This window comes from Mastacembelus armatus, chromosome 12, assembly GCF_900324485.2.
Source record: "Mastacembelus armatus chromosome 12, fMasArm1.2, whole genome shotgun sequence".
Lineage (NCBI taxonomy): Eukaryota > Metazoa > Chordata > Actinopteri > Synbranchiformes > Mastacembelidae > Mastacembelus > Mastacembelus armatus.
The window spans coordinates 10,329,531-10,353,414 of record NC_046644.1 but is presented as its reverse complement, the minus strand read 5'-3'; the positions used below and the strand labels follow the sequence as shown (position 1 = coordinate 10,353,414).

The 23,884-nt window shown below is 38.7% G+C and overlaps 1 protein-coding gene across 3 annotated transcripts; it reads left to right on the top strand.

The window, feature by feature from the left end:
* Positions 1 to 205: 205 nt before the first annotated feature.
* pnpla7a (patatin-like phospholipase domain containing 7a) lies at positions 206 to 23,632 on the top strand. Of its 3 annotated transcripts, none has more exons than XM_026297099.1 (36): positions 206 to 320; positions 2,536 to 2,587; positions 2,739 to 2,813; positions 3,229 to 3,316; positions 3,494 to 3,576; positions 3,809 to 3,915; positions 4,071 to 4,211; positions 4,305 to 4,464; positions 5,012 to 5,092; positions 5,668 to 5,796; positions 5,962 to 6,042; positions 6,559 to 6,691; positions 6,791 to 6,862; positions 7,001 to 7,077; positions 7,193 to 7,348; positions 7,516 to 7,593; positions 7,978 to 8,183; positions 8,513 to 8,644; positions 8,868 to 8,991; positions 10,122 to 10,235; positions 10,511 to 10,577; positions 10,766 to 10,915; positions 11,436 to 11,499; positions 11,728 to 11,896; positions 13,376 to 13,558; positions 13,743 to 13,861; positions 13,962 to 14,118; positions 15,166 to 15,282; positions 15,382 to 15,451; positions 15,709 to 15,825; positions 16,036 to 16,184; positions 16,317 to 16,469; positions 16,703 to 16,819; positions 17,877 to 17,961; positions 19,858 to 19,973; positions 20,656 to 23,632. In XM_026297099.1, coding segments are annotated over exons 1-36 (4,050 nt in total). In that variant the 5' UTR covers positions 206 to 318; the 3' UTR covers positions 20,782 to 23,632. The 3 variants fall into 3 exon arrangements, with proteins under 3 accessions (XP_026152884.1, XP_026152883.1, XP_026152882.1); XM_026297098.1 differs by having other exon boundaries at positions 19,855 to 19,973; XM_026297097.1 differs by adding an exon at positions 9,735 to 9,788 and having other exon boundaries at positions 225 to 2,587; positions 19,855 to 19,973.
* The last annotated feature ends 252 nt before the right edge of the window (positions 23,633 to 23,884 follow it).

Genomic DNA, 23,884 nt, shown 5'->3' with positions numbered 1-23,884 from the left:
TAGCACTGGAGATACTTGAACAAATGTAAATTATATATATATATATATATATGTATAGTAGTTATATTCCGCCCTACAGCTTTCATCAAAAGATCTCCTTTCGTCGTGGCCCGTGTCTGATTGGACGCTGGTTGGAGCTGCTTGGCGCTGATTGGTTGAAGGCAGACGTCAAAAATGCTATTGTTCGACGTAGAAATATGGGCGGGGTACAGCGCGTGACTGCATAGCTAAAAGTTTGTTAGCTACCCTCTACGGGTTGCTCCGTTGTTCATTTAACAATGTTTGTAGCTTGAAGCAGTGCGCTAAAAACACCTAAAAATGTAAGTCCGGTCTTTTCTGTACATTGGGACTTTGATAATGCTTGAAGTTGTTGAAGTTGAAGTTGACTTTGGGTATAACAGCTAGCCAGTTACCTAACAAATGTTGTGTTAGCTAATGTTAACAGGGAGTTAGCGTTAATATTGAATTTTAACGTAACTCCCAAACAAACCAGCCCCCAGGCACTTTGTTGTTGACTGGCTAGTAGCTGACTACCGGCTCGGTTATTGACTTGTTAAGTTCTGAGTCAGTATTGAAAATAAGACAGAAGACGAGGGTGGTTGGCAGTGTTACGGATCTGCTAGTGACTGTGTTGACTGGTGACCTGCAGCCAAAAGCGAGTGGTTGCTCGTAGTTACAGCTGCTGAAAACAAGCAGCCGTCGTCATGAATGCAGCTCTGTTTATTGAGTGTGCTGAAACATACAGTTTTTGAGCACACGTGTCATGCACAAGGTATAGTCGCATTTTGCACGGTGCTTGTAAATCGGAAAACTGATGAAAGAAGAGAGCTCCTTTCCCGTGAACTTCTGTTTTCACTATCATTTGAAATATATAGTATTTTTTTCGACTAATCTTTGTAGAAGGTGCCATTCTAGGATCAGACTTTTAGGGGTGCTCAATTCCTAAGCAGGATTTGACGTCTATACAGAGCCTTATGCCCAGCGCTCCTTCTGTTTCCTCCTCTCTCCCTCTTTGTGCTGTCAACCAAATAGTAAGCTTAACATCCAATCACACATTCTGTGATCTAATTAGAGGTATACATTGATAGATTTCCAATGTTAATATGCATTCTTGTGTAATGCGTAATGAATATTGTAATTTGACCATATAAGGATATGGAGCTTTGTAATTAGAGCCTGACTGACATGGATTTTTTGGGGCCAATGCCGATACCGATATTATGAAGTAAAAAAAAAAATCTGATATCAATATATCGGCCGATATTATTTATGTGTATATTATAGTACAGTACACTTGCGCAGGCAATGGCATTTCAAATCGTGTGTCCAAACTTTTGACTGGTACTGCATATAGAATTCAGTATACATAAACAGAATATATATACATAAATGCATTTTTAGCAATGATAACTCAGTGCACTAAACGGTGAACTTCTTTTAATTACACAATTTCAAGTATTTTACCTGGGTTATATGTTCTGGAAAAAAAAAAAAAGTTGATATCAGCGGCATATTCGCCAATACCGATATATCAGCGATAGGCTCATATCGGCCAATAAATATAGAGTGAAGTTACTGATACAATTTATGTAAAGATAAAACTGAAACTTATTTAATTTGTTACTGAAGAACTGCAATTTCTTCTCCAGTTATACTAAAATATTAAAGTGTATTAGTTAGCTCATTACCTGTCAGGTGTTCAGCTAAGTCAGCTAATGTGTGATAATATACACAGCATGGAACTATAACCACACACTTTCTAAGTCATAGTTTTAATGATCAATTACCCCAGTGTTCACATTCAGAACATTCAGCATCTGTATTTGCTAACATCAACTTTTCAGCCTTTTCAACTTTTGCCTAATGCTGTACCAACTTGAACTATTCAGTCACATTTTGGATGATAAGTAAAGGGAGGGACAGATAATATAAGAAAAATCATAGGCATAAAGATGTCACTATGGTAGTTATTTAGTGAACCGTCATGTCCACAAGTGGTATAAATCTCTGAAAATTTCAAGTTATACAGCCACATCTTTAAGAATCAGATCAAGTTGTGACTACTTTGTACATGCAATGAAGACAGTCTGCACATTTAAGTGGCTTTCAACACACTAAGTAAAGTGTAATGTTGATGTATAGACTTATGCTTATGCTTATAATTGCCTTTGATTTTTATTTTACATTCAAAATGCACCTGATTATTTTTTTATATGACAACAAGTAGGGCTGGCCAAACAGTTTAATGAAACAGACAAAGAGAAATCGATGTAGACCTTTTTTTGTTTTCAGCTTGTGTAGCTCTGGTAAACTCTTGGAATGCAACAGTGTGTGTTACACTTAATCAACCAAAACCGCAAAGATAACAAGTAAGTTTTGAGAAGTTTTTGAGAACTGAAAATACTCGCGTTCAGTTACATTTTCTCTTGTTTACAACAGCTGACACAGCAGACCCTGCTATGAAATCTTACATTCTAAATGTCACTTTATGTTTGGGTTAGAGGTATAGCATTTATAAGTATTTTTGTCTTACAGGATGGACTGCAATACAGAGAAAGATGGAGACTTGTGCAAATGGGCTGGTTCAGTAAGCACCAGACGTTCTTTTAAAACATATGTGAAGCAAGTGTTGTAGCAGTAGGTGACTGTATTTGAACAATTCATGTGCGGCTGAATCGGTATTGTTGTCATTTTCTATTGGATTTAAGAAACTGTACTAACCTAACTTCTGTTGTTAGATGCTGGGGAGCAGCAAAAATGACTTCAGAGCACGAGTACTACAGTTTGTGGAGGATAGGTTGCAGACCACTATGGTATGAAATGATTGTCTCAAACAAAACCGGCAACACTACATTCATGAAGCATGTTAATATTTGTTGTTAGATTGAGGAAGTGAGGAACTTGTGCTCTGTTTCAAGGCTGTACAACAAAATGTTTCCTGCATGTTTCAATACTGTACCATTAAAACCATTTAGTACTGTAAATTAAATTTCATATTGATATATATATTAATAGTATTTCACTAAAGAGTTAGATCTTTGATTCTTTGTTGCATTTTGACAGTTTAGCTTTTGTCCAGCAGTGGGTAACTCCCCCATTTTCCTGTTTAGAATTAGTATGTAGTATTTAACAGGGACACAAGTTTGGCCTGTGCTGTGTGCAGCTATATTGCAGTGCCCTCTCATGTGACCATATTGTTCTTGTAATTGCTCTTGCTTATCATTCTAGCTCACAGGTGTCCTGATTGGAGCTGCAGTTGCCGTCTCGCTGATTGGGATTGTTGTTCTCTTCCTTTACAGGAGAGTCAAGCTTTCCCGTGAGTCTCCCAGGCTCTTTGTGAGCCTTAAGTTTATTCTGTTGCTACACAACATATGTTATGTGATTCTTCACATGATAAAGCTCCTTAAAGACATGTGTTTATGCTGTTAAGATGTTTTCAGGATGTGGCCATAACTTGACGTTATCAGCGTTTTGTTTTTGCTTTGTTTACCAGGTGAACAACAGCCTGGTGTACCTCACTATCGTTTCAGAAAAAGAGATAAAGTGCTCTTTTATGGAAGGAAGATAATGCGAAAGGTTTTTCTACTTTCTCATACACCGCAAACATGTACAGTCTTTTAGGTTGATAATTATGCTCCACTCTGGCAGGAAGTGTGCACTAGTTGGCAGTTGGAAAGATTTTTTTAGTAATGAATACTGTCTCCACCTCTGTTACTTTATTAGGACAAAAACACAAATTTTTTTGTCTGCCTGCAGAAAAAAAGTCCAACTTCTAAATCTTAAATATTTAATTTTTTTTTTTTTCCAGGTCCAGACCCTGTCTGCCCTTCCTCCTCCCACCTCTACCTCTACCTCAGTATCAAAGCAGCCACAACGCATACGCAAAAGAACCAAAGTGCTAAGCATAGCTCGCAGGTATGCTGTGTCAGTCAGTACTTTTTCTGTCTGCTCCATCTCTGTAAGCACAACCTTGAAATCTTCATAGTTTAATCTAGCTGTCTTGGTGATTATATTGATTACTGACACATAGTTGTTTTTTTTTGTTTGTTTTTTTTTGTTCCCGTTAACAGGATTCTCAGGATTCGAAAAGACCCTCCCACTCTGCAGCCCAAGGAACCTCCTCCTTCACTGTTGGAGGCTGACCTAACAGAGTTTGATGTACAGAGCTCAAACCTGCCTTCTGAGGTTCTTTATATGCTGAAGAATGTCAGGTAGATAAATGTACTTCTTATCCTATAGATTTAGCAGCTACAACTTTTTTTTTTTTTTTTATTTAAATCTCTGTTTTCTGCAACCTTTTGTAGGGTCTTGGGTCATTTTGAGAAGCCCCTTTTTCTGGAGCTGTGTCGCCATATGGTATTTATTGAGTTGCAGGAGGGTGAAGGTCTCTTCAGGCCAGGAGATGACGACGACAGCATCTACGTGGTCCAGGATGGACGACTTGAGCTCTGCATTCAAGAGAATGTATGTGGAGTGCATGTTGATTTTGAGTTAACCTAAATTTGGTTTTCTCTTATTGCGCTTTCACACTTGAGTAATTCATGTGATATTATACACAGCCATCTGACCTATTGTTGATACACAGAAATACCAAACTGAAAAGCATAAAACTGTTTCTGCAAGATTCTTGCCTTTGAGTGACAAACTTGCTTAAACACGTCTGTCATGTGGATAGCGCATGGCATAGTATGAACAGAAGAGGGCAGTAACACAACATTGAGCTGTATGTGTTTTGCTATTTAAGAACACAAGAAGTAGAAGACAAACTGAGGCTTCTCAAACCTTTATTTCTATGTAAATGTGTATTCTCTGTGCTGTTTGCCTTCATAAGGATGTATAAATGATGTCATTTTAGTGTATTTGCTTTAACTCTTTCCATCGTGGTTAGTTTTGAGGTACTCTTCTCATTACATTAGAATCCTGTAGAATTGTTTTAAAGGTGCAAGATATACAGTATGTGACTACATATAAAGTTTGAATAAAGGCTCTGCTGTTGGTTTTCTTTTTTCAGGATGGCACAGAACCAGTTGTGAAGGATGTGCTCCCAGGAGACAGTGTCCACAGCCTACTCAGTATTCTGGACACCATCACTGTGAGCTCTTGTTTCTCCAATGTCAAGTTCTGTCTTGTCCTAAATGTTTATATTTCTACCTGTTTCTCATTTAGAGGCAATGCTTTTTGTGTACTTTGTTGCATTCAACTCACTTTATGTATTAAATTTGCAAATTGTTGGGGGAATGCCCAAATTTCTTTCCATGTCCTGTGTCGTCAGTTTTATTTTGATCACACATTCAAATAAAACCTCTTCATTTAATGCTACAGCTTACCGGGTCTTCTTGATGGCCTGGAATGTGTATGATATCTAGAAACAACTTTGATCACTTTTCACAAAATGAATGTTTTGTGATGTACTGTGACTTTTGGTTGTATAAACAAATATTTGAAGGCACTTGAATACTTAATTTAAATGTCTGCAATTAATGCAAGCAATTTAAAAGGCTGCAACCACAGAGTACATATTCATGTACTGTAATTAAATTAAGAAAATATCCTTATTTAATGGAGTCTTCTGGTGAGGCAGTTGTCACAAGTGGGGACACAGGTGGGATGAGTTTTTACTGACTGTCCCCTCTTTTGTTTATTTTATAACTTTTCTTGCCTTTGCAGGGCTATCCAGCTCCATATAAGACAGTGTTAGTACGGGCAGCAACTCGGTCCACGGTGTTACGTTTACCTGCATCGGCCTTTGAGTCAGTTTTTAGGCAATATCCAGAGACTCTTGTACGCGTCATTCAGGTAACAGATTGCCTCACAAAAATAACCTTTTTTTTTTTTTTTTGAAAACAATTTTTCTTCTCTATAACACATCGCTATATACCACACAATCATTTTGATCTAATTCAGATGTTACCGTAATCTGTTTAAGAATATATTCTGCTCTGTGTTTTGTATGTTTTACAGATAATCATGGTGCGCCTCCAAAGAGTCACCTTCTTGGCATTACATAACTATCTGGGCCTAACAACTGAGCTCTTCAACCCGGTAGGTGTGAAATTAATTAGTGCACACTGTCACAAAGACAGGTTCACCTAAGCACCACTGGCTATGAATTTGTAGATAAACAAGCACATAGAGGCACAAATGCACTCGGCCACACGCATGCTAGCTAATTTCACGCAACATTAAGCATGGCATCATAACTCAGCCTTCATAAAGCTCAGTGAAAATGAATAAAATGATTAGACTCCCTCCACAGAAAACAGGGAAGGCAGTCCCTTTTAAACCTGACTTGCCTCTGATTTTATGATAACCAAAAGTGCTCCTAAATTTTGTCCTTTGGATGGAAATATGATGAATGGCATGCACTCTACCAATTACTAAAGGCTTTTATGAATTATTATTGTAAAATTAGAGTAAGATTTCTTTAATGGCCTGTACAATGGATGTACCAAAATTAAGCCACTGAGCTTCTTTCAAAAGCTGTTTTGAGAAGATATTTTACTTTCAGTGTAATAATTTAGTGAACTCTTTTTTTTTTTTTTGCTGCTTAACTGATAGGAGAGTCAGGCAGTGCCCTTGTCCAATGTAAACAGTGTGATGATGGGAGAGGCAAATTCTGGGAAGATGACTCGTCGGCTGCACTTCCAGGATGAGTTACCTGCTGGGACCACAGATACCCCCGCAGAAACAGGTCACACAGTCACACACATGTAACTCTAAACATACATTACACACACACACACATTTCAAATGTTGATTTGGTTCCTGCACTTCACTTTACATTACACAGATGGTGTAAAGGACAGCCTTTCAAGCAGCTACAGGAAGGCTCGATCCATGTCAATGCCTGCTGACTGCCCAGGTGGGTCACCGTCTTGAACATAAGTTATTGCCTAATGGTTAATATGCCCGTATTAATTTTCTGTACAGAGTTTTCGGAGTCATTGATCTGAAAGTAAGGAGACACAGATGTGCTCATACTCAGTCCTCCTCCCCACAGGTAATGACCTGAACATGGCTTATGAACGAGCTCGAGTCACTATAGATGAGCCTCCACCCAGTCCTGTCACTCACAAAGTAAAATTCTTCTGACATGTTTCCTTTTTACATTCAATCACAGGGTGATGTGTATATGTAAGGCCATATCCCAGCCTCCACTAAACCTTAAGTTGTTGCTTGTCTTCTTCTGTAGTCCAGTCTGAAGAAGTGTGTGACTATGCTGCACACGCCTTCTGAAGTGTTTCACTACACAGACAGTGGGGGGCACTCTGATGCCATCCACCTCAGTAAGAGCAGCACACTTCTGCAAGCTGCTAAGAAGGACCTGCTGGGAATCATCCAGCTGCAGGTGAGAGTTTGATAATAGAAAATTTGAAACTGCTCTAATATTTTAAATGGTGACAATCTAAACTGTGTGATTTGTAACGTGATGCATTTAATGGAAAGTTCTGATGAAATCAGGGAAGCTCAATGTCTTTTTGATGGTATAATAATACAGTATTTGAAATATTACAGGATCCCAGTCTCCTTGACGGCAGAGTGACACTCCATCAGGTCAAAGCTGGTTCTGTGGTTGCCCGTCAAGGAGACCAGGTTAGAACAATTTAAAAAGCATTTACACCTTCCTTTCTGTTTTGTGACACTTTACTGACTTTACGGAAGTGGTTTTCCGGTTTTTATTTTTTGTGGTGGCTGCTACAAATATGAACATTTGACAGACAAGCTTGATTTGAGTAGGAGTGATGCTAACGTTCTTTTCTTATAGTGAATTTACCAGCATTTCCAGTCAATAAAAAAAAACAGTGACCAGTAAAAAAAAAAAAAAAAAAAAAAAAAAACAATACTAAAGTCAAATTTAGTAGCATATCAATATTGAGCTAATGCTGTGACAATATTGTGAAATTAATTTGCTTTGCTAACAAATCTCCTTCAGACTCTCAAATATTCGCTCTTCTCTCCTTTTCACTGGTGATTTAGGAGGTGAGCATTCAGTTTGTGATTTCTGGCCTCCTCCATGTTTACCAGCGGATGATTGACCGTGAAGAAGAGACACGCCTGTTTGTGACACACCCTGGAGAGCTTGTCGGTCAGCTTGCTGTCTTGACTGGAGAGCCTCTCATATTCACTGTCCGAGCTCAGCGAGACTGCAGCTTCCTCTCCATTTCCAAAACCCACTTCTATGAGTCAGTTACATGGACAAACAAAATGTTTTTTTTTTTTTTGTTTTTTAAAAACTTTACCTTTAGCTTACTTTTTTTGCAATTTCCATGGATTTTTTTGTGGTGTAATGACCCATCTTACGATAAAGACTACATCAAAAAATCTGATTTGGATCTTAATGAAATTTTGACAACATATATTGTATTTTATGAGGGTGTTTACAGTGTAGAGCTAAAAAAATTACTTAACAAAAACATAAGAGTGACACTGTTTTGTTAAAGCACTTTTTCACTTGATTTTAGTTTTTTTTTTCTTTTCTTTTTTCTTTTTTTTTTCTTCCCCTCTATTTCAGGATAATGCGTGTGGAGCCAAATGTAGTGCTGAATGTTGCTCACACAGTGGTGAGGAGGATGTCATCTTTTGTCAGACAGATAGACTTTGCCCTCGACTGGATGGCTGTGGAAGCTGGCAGGGCTGTTTACAGGTTTTAAGTCTTATTTACTTTGGAAAATGTTTTTCAGTAAACAGTTTCAACTGCATAATCATTATAGTATTCATGTGGGAGCAGATAAAAATGTTAAATTGGTTCTCAAAATTAATTAGAGGCAACTAAATTCATAAATTTGGTTTTGATTCACAAGGTTATTTGAATATGTGATTTGCATTTAAATTATCTGTGTATTTTTTTTTTTTTTTTTTTTTTTTAGGCAAGGAGAGAAATCGGACAGTACTTTCATAGTGCTGAGTGGTCGACTGCGCTCTGTAATCATGAAAGAGGATGGCAAGAAGGAGCTGATAGGAGAGTATGGGCGTGGTGACCTGATTGGAGTGGTAAGGCCATGGTAGTTGGTCGATTGTTTTTAAAAAAAAAAAAAAAAAAGTATGAATTTGAGTTTGTTCACTTCTAGTATACATGTAAATAATGCTGTAGCTCATTTATGAGCAGTACTGGCTGTAGGTTCAAGGTCCATCAAGAATGTGCATATTTTTATATGTGCAAAACAGCTATCTGAACACTATCTGCAAGCCAGCTGAAACTGCAATTAAATAATAAACTACCTGTAAATAACCTGCAAAAAACAATAACAAGCTGGCACTCTGAAAATTAAGACTCATAAGTTGAAACTTTACACATAGTTTGTGTGTATTTTTATTCATTAATTCAAAAATTATCATCTAAAAGAACACTTATTGCAAACTCGTGTCTAAATGCACCTGAGACAAACATCCCTAGCCAGTGAGCTGGAAGGAGGTTGGTGTGTATACTGCAGTTGTCTAGTGTCAAGTTTGTTTGTCATCTTGTTTGCTTTGATTAAATCTGTGTAAGAAATGCTATATCATCAGTACATTTACCATGCATATATAACATAGCAGTATAGATCAAAATTTTTGTCCTTTGTGACTCTCTCAAAATTGAGACTGCCAGTACTGTTTGCATTTTCATTTTGATAAAGTATGTGACGTCACTTTATTACATTTCACTCACTCTCCCCTTGGCTGGTGTGGCTGGTCTCTGCCACGATGCTTCTAATAATACCTGGGTTGATGGATGCTATGGTTACTGTTTCTTGGAGGAGGAAAGCTGTCATTGCAGCTTCTGTGATGGTGGGAATAACCTTATTATAAAGGTGGCTAACATTTTGAGACATATTTGGCACCACTGTGTTGACGTCAACTGATATGATGAAGAGATCATATTTATAGCATCTTTTCTTCTACTTGAAGTGAACAATACAAGTCTCAGTAGTCACTTAGAGTTTATGCTTAAGTTAAACTTTACCTACAGTGGCAAAATGTAAGTGAATCCTACATTTAGATACCTATATTTATATCTAGATTTTCATTAAATTATGGTCAGATTATTTGTCTTAAGTTACAAATGAGACCTGTCATATCCATTATCACACAAATCACTATTGTTCTTGTCCATATTCTATATAGTGAATACTCTTGTTCTTCAGGTGGAAGCCTTGACCCATCAGAACAGAGCCACCACAGTGCACGCTGTACGAGACTCTGAGCTGGCCAAGCTGCCTGAAGGAGCTCTCAACTCCATTAAAAGAAAGTTCCCACAGGTATGATGAACCTCAGGTTTTTAAGTACTGATAACATCTCATTTTTTGTGGAAAGAACAAGTGTATGTCACTTTGGGATAAGAGGGGACCTTGTTACTTTAAAAATGAAGGGTGTTCAATTGTGGGTAAAGGGTCCCTAAAATTCTTATTTTTCTTGAATTTAAAATCAAAGTTAATTTATTCTCCACAAAGCACTGCTATGTACATGGTGAAGAGTTTGCATCTGCCAGCCTGATGAGATACAGAGTTGCTTCAAAAATGTCTGTGTATCTTAGGTTGTCACCAGGTTAATCCACTTACTTGGCCAGAAGATCCTCCAGCAGGTTAATTGTCCCCTGACAGGTGTGTGCGCGTCTACATGTCTAATGTTGTCTATAATGTTTGGGCTTGGCTTATTCTGTTGCAACACATCTACGTGCATAACGAGTCTTACTGGCACTACTCAAGATTATCCCACTGTTTTTTTTTTTTTTTTTGATGTTGCTGAACACAGTGTAGTTTTGAAGAAGAATGTGTCTTTCTGTCCCCAGCTCGCAGTTTAGCCCTCCACACTCCAGGTAGTCAGTGGGATGCAGGAAACCAAGCCTCCAACCTCTCCACTGTAACAGTCCTACCTGTATCAGAGGATGTACCTCTCACTACCTTTACCCTGGAACTGCAGCATGCACTCATTGCAATAGGTAAAAAATAAATAAATTGTCTGGTCATTTGATATTATGGATAGTACATGGTAACTGCTCTGGCTCTTCCGAAATAGCAGACGAAAGATGCACTGTTTACTTTTGTAATTATTTTGAACTGCTACTGAGCCCTCAGGACAGTTCCTGTCCCTTGAGTTCTAACCTTGCTTGACTAGGACAATACTGATCAATTAATTGAATTAAGATATTAGGTTTTCACTACAGTGGGCATTTAAATCTTCATGGAGGTACTGTGGTGGAATAAAACCCTCGCTGCAGCTCTTTTATTTTTACATTCTCAGCAGTGGTGTGTGTTTGATGCAATTATAAATATTCCCTCTAGAAGAGACCCCATTTTAAAAAAAAAAAAAAAAAAAAAAAAAAAAAAATCCCTTGAAACTGTATATAAAAGTGACAAGCATCTTAAGCCGTATCACCTATCGAGATTAAGCCGACTTATTCAAGTGCTTCAAACAGGCATGTTGAGTGCCTGATCACTGCTGTGATCTTTCACACACAGGCCCTACTCTTCTGCTGACCAGTGATATTATCAAGCAGCGACTGGGAGTTGCAGCACTAGACAGGTAGGTTTTGTGACATGAGTTCTCCTCAGCAGCTTCTATATAAATTATATAAGTGACAATCTGTAAAGATTGTCTTTTCATCTGTTCTACAGTGTCCTCTTTTTCTGCCTCACTCTTTAATTCAGTTCAAATTCAGTATGCTTTATTGGCACAACAGGAATACGGATGTACTGAGCGCTGCCAGCTAGACAATGCCTCCTGTCATTAATGGACTCTTTTCTACTTTAGTGTTCATGAGTACCGTCTGTCCAGCTGGCTGGGCCAACAAGAAGACATCCATCGCATAGTTCTTTACCAGACAGACTATACGCTGACCCCGTGGACACAGCGATGTATCCGTCAAGCCGACTGCATCATCATTGTGGGGCTAGGGGAGCAGGACCCTGTTGTTGGGGAGGTGAGGTGTTAGGGGTGGGTGAGAGGTAAATTAAGGTAGTCAGGTAGCTGTTGGCAGTTAGTTGTAGAAGTCCAACATTTTATAATGTGTTTGGGAATACAACTAAAATATTTCTAAAACCAATTAATCTCTTTTTTTAAAAAAAAAAAAAAAAATCAGATTGAAAATGGCTAAAAAACACAGAAAGATTGATATATATATATATATATATATATATATATATATATAGTTGTTATATATATATATATATATTATATGTGTATAATATATATATATTATATATATATTATATATATATATTATATATATATATATATATATGCGCTAAGCGAAATGTGGAAAAGGGGACATTGGGTTTTACAATTTGGCTTAAAGGAAACATGCTATAGATGTGGATGTGTGCGTTCTCATTCAATTTCTTTACCTGGCTGGCCACTGTAGGTTTTAGGCAGCATTATGTAAAGTGGTGCATCTGTTAAGGACTGTCTTCAGTGGTGGATTTGGTTGAGCTAGTTAGTCGTGTGGGATTGAATTAATGTAAATGTGACCTAGTGACACAGTGTGTTATAAGGCAGAGCAGATGTGTCTGATCTGATACTGCTCTTGACTCATTGTTATACTCAGGGGTTTAACTGATTTAATGGCCACATAGACTTTGAATGGCTTGTATTTGACCCTTGGGCATATGAGAAGAATGAGCAAAAGGATGGATGGAAGATGGAGGAAAAAAGAGGCAGGAAGGTTTGAAAGGAAGCGCATGTGTAGTTGATGGAGAGGTAATTGCCTTCACAGGGAGAAATGGGTGTAGAAAAAAGAAAAGAATGTATCCCCATTTATTAGTAGATGGTGGGAGAAATGGAAAGATGGATCAATACTTGCTCAGCCACAGAATGAGTCATAGCTCGGCCCTGATTTTATCGTTCAATGCACACAGACACCCTCTCACCTTGCACATACTCTAAACCTTTAGCAGAGGGCCTGTTGACTAGGTGGCAGGGCCGACCTTCCTCTTAGACTGCTCAGCCAGGAGTGTTATATAGTAAACGTGCCTTAGCTAAGAAATTGTGGTTATAAAAAAAAAAAAAGAATTGAATGAAATTAAAAATTCATATATCAAATGACTGTTTTATTTGGGTAGCAGACCTAGCAATAGAAGATGTAATGAAGTGCAGCTATTCATGTATCTTGGTTGATTTCAAAATCATTGTCTATCTGGAACTGATTCTTGTCCATTGCTTTTATCCCACACATTTCTGAAACTATCCCCAAACATTAGAAAGTGCTGATATTATTATTATTATATTATATTATCTTACACCTAGTCTACTTGGTAGTTGTCACGACTTTGCATTATTTTTCTGGGCAAATGCTCAAAATTTTCACTATTCCATCTGTGCAAGCATTGCACAGGAGCCACTCTGAAGAAAGTGAGTTGTATAAAATGTTCTAAAACATCTGTGCTTGACGTCTTCCCTCTAGCTGGAGCGTATGTTGGAAGGAAGCGCAGTGCGTGCCCAGAAGCAGCTGGTGCTGTTGCACAGAGAAGACGGCCCTCCACCCAAAGGAACTGTGGACTGGCTCAACATGCGAAGCTGGATCTCCAGACACCTTCACCTCTCCTGTCCTCGAAGGGTCTTCTCAAAGAGGAGCCTGCCCAAACTGGTAGGATTGGAAAATAAGGTTTATTTATGTTGTGTTTTTTTATATATATATATATATATTTATTATTTAACCACTCTCATTTTTTTCATCTTCAGTTCAAAGCACTTTATTTGTCCTTGTCTGGCTGTTCCTTACCTAGCCTCTCATTTACCATTTTTATTATAGCTATTTCCCTTTTTTTCAGTTGGAGCTGTACCATCGTGTGTTCGAGAAGCCAGCAGACCGCCACTCTGACTTCTCCCGTCTGGCTCGGGTCCTTACGGGCAATGCAATCGCCCTCATCCTAGGAGGGGGTGGGGCCCGGTAACATTTATCCTACTGTTTGTTTTACCAGCCGTTTTTTAATTCATGTCAAATTATATCTTAATCTAAGACATGTTTATTTGTACACACTCTTATTCAGGGGCTGTTCTCAGGTGGGGTTAATGCGAGCTCTTTGTGAGGCCGGCATCCCAGTGGACCTCATTGGCGGCACTTCTATAGGGTCCCTGATGGGTGCGCTATATGCAGAGGACCGTAGCCACAGCCGCATGAGAGTGAGGGCCAAAGAATGGGCAATGGTGAGAGCCAACAAAACAAAAACATGACAGTAGTCTTGTGATACTCAGATATCGGGAACAGTGATAATTTGATCTGGAACACACACTGAATCTTACTTATTACTAAAATCCCTTCCTTAGTAATTTTTGAGGGATTTTTTTTCCCTTCCCTGCTTTGTATCTTAGGACAAAACAAAGTTCCCTGATTGGGACTGAACCAAGGATGTTCAAATTACATGATCTACATCGTTAATCCTTTGGCCACCAGGACTCCCCTCCCCACAGTTTAACTTACAGTAAAACTTTGACATTTCAAAACAGAGGATGTTATATCACATGATGCAACTGTCTATATAGTATGGACAGATGCTCCAAATGGTGTATTTATTTAAATCTCTATAATATGTTCAAATTATTGTTATAATAATTTTCTTCTAGTGAAGAACTGACTCCAACACCTCCACTTGCCACTGTGTCTGTAGGACAGGGGAATAATGTAAAGCAGATTTGATTGAAGTCAATTAGAATTAAATCACAAGTCATAGACATCAATTCTGCTACATGATTAACTGTGCTATGCAGATTAACCATGTAGAGTAATGGGTTAGTATTGTACATAGAGCTCTGGATGGCTCTCACATTTAAACCATTAACAGAACCTTTTCCAGTTGTGATATGAAACTCACCCCCAGGCCTATAATACTATGATCAAGCCTGAAATCCTATTTGAGACACTGGCTCTTTCTCTAGTTCTGCAGGCAGTGTGTAGTATGTCTTTCCTTGTTGCACCTTGGTATTGAATCAAAAGAACCATAGTTGCAATATTAGGTTTTTTTTCCCCCCCTTAGCAAAGTCAGATGAACAAGGCGATAACAGCGCCATTTGATTCGTTTAAATAATGTGTTTCATTTGGTGTGAATTCATCTTTTTTAAGATTTGTCACATTACTAAGAAAACCACATGTACACACCAGAAGAAAGGAATAATGGTTAAAAACCATACATACAGGAAACACAAAAACAAATGTACCAGCAAATTATAACCTTTCCTCTACACCTTTCTCTGTAGGAAATGACATCAGTGTTTAAGAAGGTTCTGGATTTGACGTACCCAGTCACCTCCATGTTCTCTGGTGCTACCTTCAACTCCAGCATTAGCAATGTCTTCAAGAGTAAACAAATTGAGGTGAGTGAGATTAGGTTACCAAAGACCCTATGGAGTCAGAACTGAAATGGAGTCTAAAGAAGAGAGTACAGAGGTGACTTATGAAGTTTCTTTATGCAGGACCTTTGGATCCCATATTTCAACATCACAACTGACATCACTGCCTCATCCATGAGAGTACACACCGATGGTGGGCACCGTGTTCTTTGTCATTTTTGTACTTTTAAATAAGATTTTGTTGTTGCTTACTGCACTAAAAAAGGTTTTTTACCATTCTTAGTGGTATCTATAGTTTCTGTTATTTGAGATATCTGCTTGTGTTGTCGTTACCTGTGAACTGACCTTTTATTAGTTTCACATTTTAATTTCATGCCAGTTTAGAACGATTTTCCTTCAGTTAAGTACATTTTGCTTAATAGACAAAACTTACCATGTTTGCTGTTTAAGGTTCTCTGTGGCGGTATGTTCGAGCAAGCATGTCTCTGTCGGGGTATATGCCTCCTCTCTGTGACCCCAAAGATGGACACTTACTGATGGATGGAGGCTACATCAACAACCTACCTGGTTTGTTACACTTCGTCATTTCAGTTTTCTTGCTTCGTACCTTTCTTGCCATTCTTTCTCTCAGTACCTCGATTTATTCTGTCACCTGTGTTCATTAACTTCATTTGACAGTTTGAACATTTTGTTCTGGTGGTGGTTTATTTTTCTTTCAAAAAATTCTGTTCTTTCTCTTTCCCACATTTGTTTTTGTGTCCTGAATTCAACGAACAGCTGATGTGGCACGCTCCATGGGTGCCAAAGTAGTGATAGCTATTGACGTGGGCAGTCGGGATGAAACCAACCTCACTAATTATGGCGACTCGCTCTCTGGCTGGTGGCTGCTATGGAAACGCCTCAACCCCCTTGCTGAGAAAGTTAAGGTAACAGATTGATTAAAAATTAAAACTCAACACTCTTTGCAAGGATGAGTACTTAAATTAGTCGTCTGAATACCAATTTGGATATGTCTGTGTGGGACTTTTCATTGATCATTTCTACACTTGTGGTCCCAGGTATTGAACATGGCAGAGATTCAGACTCGGCTTGCCTATGTGTGCTGTGTCAGACAGCTGGAGTCTGTCAAGAACAGTGACTACTGCGAATATATCAGACCTCCAATCGACAGATACCGCACTCTTGAGTTTGGCAAGTTTGATGAGATTGCTGTAAGTTTGAATAGGTTGTGTTTTCTTGTGACTACAGTTTCTGTTGTTTTTGCCACAGCTGTAGGCAAATTGTTTCTTAGCTCTTTCTCTCTTTTTGCTTTTCATGTTATTATAAAAATGCTGCAAACAAATATATTTTCACAAAATATTTAATTCATGTTTTACATTCTGTAGCATATTGATCAATGAGTTTGCTCATTGCTAGATAAAACAATATTGATGTGTTTGTGTAGGAGGTGGGATACCAGCACGGCAAGACTGTATTTGATGTCTGGAGTCGCAGTGGAGTGGTGGAGAACATGCTGAAAGACAGACACCAGGAGTTCCACAAAACCCAAATCAAGAACAATGTAAGGATGCAGGGAGGGGAATGGGAATGCTCTAGATAATACAACAAGAATCATTAGGGATAGTTCAGTGCAGAAGAATAACAGACTCCGCCTTATTTTCCATGTGGACAGTAAATATTGCCCCTTTTCCATTACACAGTTTTAGCCCTACTCTACTCGACTCGGTTTAGGTTATTTTCCATTACAACTGAACTGAAACGTTTGCACCTCCTCGTAGGACCATTGTGTTGTTTTGCGAGAAGTGTTAGTCATTTGCCTTGCTAAACAAACAAACGGTCGCTGTTGCCAGGTTTTAAAAATGGTGGGTTTTTGATTCTCATGTCAAACTCTTCCAGTGATATCACTCCTGGTCCAATCTTGGCTGAGAAGGTACTGGAAAAAAAAAAAGTACCTGATACCAGACACTATCCCCTAATGGAAAACCGAGTCAAGTTGAGTAGTGTTAGTGGAAAAGCCCCATAAGAACCATGATTCTGATCAAAACTTTGTAGACCACTATTTTTTTTTATAATACCAGACATGTGTGACCAAATGTAATGGAGCAGGCATTTAAAACAAGCAAGTTGGGCATTGTAGCTACTATTTTTACAATTCCTTTATGAGCAATAAGAAGATAGAGAAATTGATTTGCCATCCAAGACACATACCTGCAAGCAATGTCAAAGAAAGTCAAATATGAGCTAAACAATGGGAAATTGAATGAGATGAGAATTTTACCCACAGTCTGAGCAACCATGCAAGAAAAGGAAGAAATGGGCTTTTTCCAGACCAGTTGCCTTCTGTTCCTCTTACTGAAACTGCTCACTACTAGTTTTTCATTAGCATGTGTAAGGGCAGATGCATTGTAACATTTAATCTAACCTTTAAGGTAAGGTGTTGACATCTGGTGGCTGGTCTAGTTAGAGCACAATTGGTTACCTGGCTTATTCCAATATGTTAAAATAGAATGACAGTGTCCCTCTCCAACGCTGCTGGTTGGCTTGGTCTGTTTCTTTTTTTTTTTTTTTTTCAGGTTATAATTTGCGTGTGCATATGTGTGTATTTGTATACCTTTCAGGTGGTGACATGTCCCAATGCTTCCTTCACTGACCTGGCAGAAATTGTGTCCCGCATCGAGCCTGTCAAACCTGCTCTGGTGGATGGTAAAACTACAGCCACACTGCAACACTCGCACTTTGAACCACACCTGTGACCAGACTTCAGATGTGTTACACAGTGTCTGTCATTCTGCTATGATTTAGCTTTCCCTGCTTATTTATTTGTGTTTGGCTAGGTGTCATACTCTATTGGCAAATTAATCTGTTTCACATGGAGCAGGAAGGAAGGACAAAGGGATTGGATTCCCACTGGGGAAGATTTAGCCTATTAGTTCTGTGTATACATGCAAGTTCTAACATGCTGATGGAAAATTGAACATACTGTACTAATGGAAAGTAGAACCTGTACAAACGAAATATCTCAAATTCAGCATTTGCAATTAAATATGGTTCTTTTAAACGTCTTTGGATTGTATCCTGGAGTTAATGGATGGTTTGGGTCTCTCAGCTGATACCCTCATCCAGGCAACCTAACTGAGGCTGATCATGCCTCAAGATCAAGTGTCAAATGGTATTCTGCTAACCACTCTTCTTACCCCTTATCAGCTGGGGCCTTTTCTGTTGTTGATTGATATTCTGCCCAATCCTGTAATGGCCATGGTTCTGTAATCCTTGTTGTTGTAATGACTTGAAAACCCATAAGTGCCCACCTTCACCTGGTCTTCCACTAGTTCCTGCAGCTGTCCTCCACCAGATCCTGGTACTTTGCCATATTTGTCTTGCACTATCTCCATCCTCTCTTCCCAGCCAATCTTCTCCAGCTGTCTAGTCTCACTGAGGCCTAGATACAATGTTGTGGTAGATTTTTCAGCTGCCTCTCCAGGCTGTCAAGCTGTGACATGAAAACACAGTATCCTCATAAGATAATAGAGTGGCCTTGGGCAATTCATATATACCTTGTAGGGCCTTGTTGGCCACTACCCTTGGCCCTGTTGCTGACCTCGATCTCACTTTTGTTACATGCAAGAGGAAGGACTCCCTCTGGCCAAGGAGCTGCTTGGTCATCTTGAAGGGCTAGATATGCTGCTTTCTTTCCTGTCCTCTTTCCACATCCTTCAGTGGCTCTCTCCTTTCTGCTGGATCTGGAGGTCCTTTCTGAGGACTGCCTGATGATTTGCTCTGGTTTGCTGGTTTTCTCGGCATCCTGTGTCTCTGTTTTGAGTAGCTTGAGCTCATCCCTGAGACGCTGTGTTTATATTACTGTACAGTCTGGATCATATGCTGCTGTTACAGGTTTGGTTGCCTCAGCTTTAACAATTATGATGTTGGTCTATGCTGCCAGTCAGCTTTCTTTGTGGATCAGGGCCTTTGGATCCTTAGTATAGCCAGCTGAGAACAGTCGGTGTTTGGTGGCTCTGGGAACTCTGTGCATCTTAAGCATCTGGTGGTGCTTGTAGGTTCTGTTCACTGGAGTGTGGGCAGTGACTGTGGGTGACCCTGGCAGGCTCCAAGTATTTTGGCTCTGCCCTGGCTTCTCCTGCATCTCATCACAAGTTGCATTTTTGCGTTATGCTGTCACACTCCATCTGTGATGCACGTCCTCAAGGATCCTCATTTTTTTACAACCTTTGTGGCCACAATTGCATTGATTTCTTGATAAGGTTAAATGGTCCTCCATTGCTGGTCTTGGGTCCATCTGATTTGGGTGCTCATCTTCTCACACTTTCAGTTACCCCTGTTGTCTTCTTTGTAGGTGCTGTAGTTTACTCAGTTCCTGTTTTCTGAAGATGTGGTTCTGTAAAATGAAATGTAAACATCATTAAAACCATGTTTGAGTGCGACCTAATTTCATATCTGCTTTCTCCCTTTTCTTTCTGTAACTTTTGTCATCACTCAAACATTTTTGCACTATCAATTGTCACCTCTTTTATACCCCACATATTCAAATTGAGCTACAATGTGTGTTATTGACTTCCTGTCTCCCACTCGTCCCTTCAGCAGACGAGTCAGACTACCACACTGACTATGAAGAGGAGGCAGTGGAGAGTGCTCTGTCTGACATGGAGCTATATAATCGCTCTGGAGAGCACACTGAAGGGGAGGAGACTGCTGACACGGTATGAACCTCTAGCTTTTTTTCTAAGTAAGTAAGGCTAACAATTAGTTAATACTAATTAATAGTATTAACTGACAATTAATACTGCCAGCTGTAGATCTGTGTTATTTCTTATGGAAAACAGGATTTAAATATATAAAATCTCATCTTTTCCAAAAAAGTTAACACAAACCAACCACAACTATCACAGTCTTAAATCCAGATATTGTGATCTGTTTACAGAAAGTTCAAGTGCTGAGGAGAATTCCTCAGCCTGACTATGTAAAGCTGTGTTATTAACGGGACTGACTCAATTTTTAGTTTATAGTTTTCCTCTTAATCGATCAGTTGATTATACACAACCGTCTCTAGCACTTCAGACACAAAGTAGAACAAAGAGATAATTAATGCAAATTGATTGGAGGCATCCAGCCCAGGCCATTAAAGAAGTATCTGCAGAAATGCCTCTTAAACTGGACAATATATTGGAGTTTGTGACCAATGAACATATTGTAATAAAGATAATAAAAGAATGAATTGATAATAAATGTCAAATCAAAAATATGTAGCAGATTTAGCTGGTAAGAAAATAGTCAAATTAGTTTTAAGAAACTTGATTAAATGTGTAGATGTTACTGATAAATGTATCTCCTCAACTCTTCACTGATGAATGATGTATGTCTTATGTCTGATCTGATTGTCAGGATGAAGAGCTCGAAGGGAAACGTTCACACCGCACTACTCCCATACCAGCAGCTGCCCTCAGCTCCCTGCCCTTTCCTGACAGCCGACAGGACATGCCCTCAAACCAGAAAGTACCTCCCCAATAGTGGTTTAAAACGAAGACTGGTCTAATGAACTGTGAACAGGTCATCACAAGTTAACCTAACTGTCTTTGTTATATTTTACCCTCCAGTCTGTCCCACATGACTTGATAACTGTTCCCTGCTCCTGACACTGTCAGTGACTGTGATTACCTTACCTCTTGCTCCCTGTAGCCTGGCCTCATTAGCTGTGGCTGACAACAACTGGATGGGCAGATACATATAGTGAGCTGCAAGTGCCATCCATTTGTTGTCTATACAAGAGCAGCTGTACATAGTTTTTTATGTGGAGATAGTCTAGACCATTCCCTGTCACTTTCCAGTAGAAGAAAGATGAGGTGAGGTATCACTTGAACCATGGTAAACACTAGGAATCTTTGCTGTTACACTTGAAATTAGAAACACCTCAGTATAATTTAGCCCAACATAGCACCAAAAACTATGGCTCCAACACTTAAACATGTAATCAACAGCTGAAGGACTACAGAAGTAGAATTTCTGACTGAATTGCAGTAGATTATTATTTCTAATTGGATGAACTAAATCTTTGAGACATTCCAGCACGTTTCAAAACATGGAAACTACCAAGGTTAAATCAAAGGAAAACTTCCGATTTTCTTAATCGGTCTGACCATAATTCATTACTTATGCCTGGATGTACGTTAAAAGGTTTAATTCACAGCAGCATGAACAGAACACTGTCAGCGTCCTCTGTGCTGCTCTCTCTGTTGGCCTTACATTGATGCCTTTCTATTATTTTATGTTAAACACAGCAATATGCAGCCTGAACCAAAAAGTACATTCAATTGCCAAAGTGACAAAATGCATTCCTCATTCAGCACAAAAATGCAATCTAAACATTAGTTGAAGGTAAAATGAAGGTTGAGCAGTCTGAAATATCAAGTTGGTATCTTTCCAACTTGCAGTTTTTAGTCACTGCTGGGCTGCTTACAGTGAGCATTAACTCTTAACATACACAGGGCATGTGGCTATTGTATTTAACTTAAAAAAAAAAGAAGAAAAAACAACCTGCAAACCTATCCTTTAATATTTTGTATATCTGCATTTATTCTGTCCTCACCAGTACTTGCACCAACACTAATGTAGAAACTGAAAGGGAGCAAGTTATGGATATCAGCACAGTTTTGCTATAGCCAGTGTGCCAGAGACACACAGGTTGGCCACTAGTTCACATCATATTCATATCTCATAGCTATCACACATGGACTAAGCAGCAGACAGTGTGGATCTGTTGGCTGAGCTCTGATGCTACACTGGTCCCAGTACGGTTTATGCACAGAGGCTATTTGCAGCAGCAGGGCGGTTCTTCACAGGAACATGTTGCAACACATATGACTTGGCTTATCGAGCATGTTTTAGTTTCCTTTTTTTTCTCCACTCATTTGGATGAAATTTGTTTTTAGGAATCAACAAAAAATGTTGAATGTTACTACTAAGATGATTCTTTTTTTTTTTTTTTTTTACCTACATGTGTTTATTACTGTTAGTTCACTGAATGACAAAATTTATTTAATCTTTAAACCAAGAAATATGTGATCTAAGGCCTAGATGATTTTATGCACAAGTCACAACAGCTGGACAATCATTCCAAAAATGCAATGCACAATTAAAAGAATTGTTATATATAGTCTTGATTAACATGTGTCTCACCAGTCTTATGTTAACTTGATATTTTGTTGCAAGACAGTGGATCTATAAAATATCAGGGAAAACAAATTAATTTTCTAGAGCCCAATGTGACATATTGTAATTGTACTTTTTTTGTCCAGTACCCAAATATATTCAGCTTACTAAGAAAAGGGCAAAACAAAAAATCCTTACATTTGAGGAGCTGGAACCTCTTTATCCATCGATTCAGGGGATGTTGGAGCCAACCCCAGCTGACACTGGGCAAGAGGAGCGTATCCTAGACAGCTCACCAGCCTGTCATGGGGCTGACGCACACAAACAGAGAGAAAAATTATTTAAACAATCAAAATATGTGTAAAATGATTCGCTGAATAGTTTTTTGTATTGACTTACTGTGCCAGCTCAGCATCACCAGAGCCCAACCAATTCTGGACATTTGACATGGGTATCTATAAATGAGTTTTTAAACTGCAAACACTTCTGGCACTTCTGATGTCAACTGGCCATTTAATTGGTCAGGGTCTTATCATTTGCGTAGCAATGCAACGTTTATTGATTTTATTTTGTTCCCACTTGACATAGCACCCTGTATGAAGCTGTGATACTTACTAACTGGTGCTACAACGCCTGCAGCCTTACATGTGTAGCTCGGAGAAGAAACCCTGCGATGAACACTATGGGATCCCATATGGTGTCGCTGGACAGGGAATCTGTGAGCAAAGCAGAGACAGGAAAATGTTTGTTGTTTATCATTGAGGTAATGGTGTTTGGGTGGATTCCAGAAACCAAGCTCAATGAATTGATGTTGTCTAGCAGAATGAATGTTTCAATATTTTATTAAGTGGGACACTGCAATAGATGAAGTGCTTATATAATGTGTGGAACTGCGCCATGAAGTTAATGTAACAAAGCCTGAGGTGATCCATACAGAAAAACAACCACTTGTGCCCTCATTCATGACTAATGTCCACTAAAGTACACAATGATAAATGAAGTTTACCAAGTAAGCTTGTACTCTCTGACTCTGTTATTTGATAAGAACTGTTTTTGATATTTGACTGTTACTAATGAACCTCTGATTGTTGGAAAGGTATTGCTTTATTTTTCAATGTATCATCAAACAGTTTGCTGTAATAGACTGATTAACTTGTGATTCATTGTTCAATGAGTAATTTGGTCTATAAAATGAACTTTCCAGAGATTAAAATGTCTTCAGATTGTTTTTTTATTATTATTTTCAGATCAGATGTCCTAAACAGCGAACATCTACATTGGAGGAGACTGATTAATAAACTTGTGCTTCACTAAAAATGTAAAAGATGCATCATTTGTTAAAATTGTTGCACAGTAAGTTTCAATCTACCAAAGACCTGATTAAGAAATAATTTGTTTCTTCAAAGTGGGGATTCTCAGTTTACTTGAAGGAGAGAACTGACAGGTTTTATGCACAAACATCTGA

What these genes read in the sequence shown, in the direction of transcription:
- pnpla7a (XM_026297097.1), top strand. Translation starts at nt 2,537, where the DNA reads ATGGACTGCAATACAGAGAAAGATGGAGACTTGTGCAAATGGGCTGGT. An exon ending in CAGGAGAGTCAAGCTTTCCC is followed by an intron (nt 3,317 to 3,493) that starts GTGAGTCTCCCA and finishes TTTGTTTACCAG; the next exon opens with GTGAACAACAGCCTGGTGTA. An exon ending in GCAAGTTTGATGAGATTGCT is followed by an intron (nt 16,470 to 16,702) that starts GTAAGTTTGAAT and finishes GTGTTTGTGTAG; the next exon opens with GAGGTGGGATACCAGCACGG.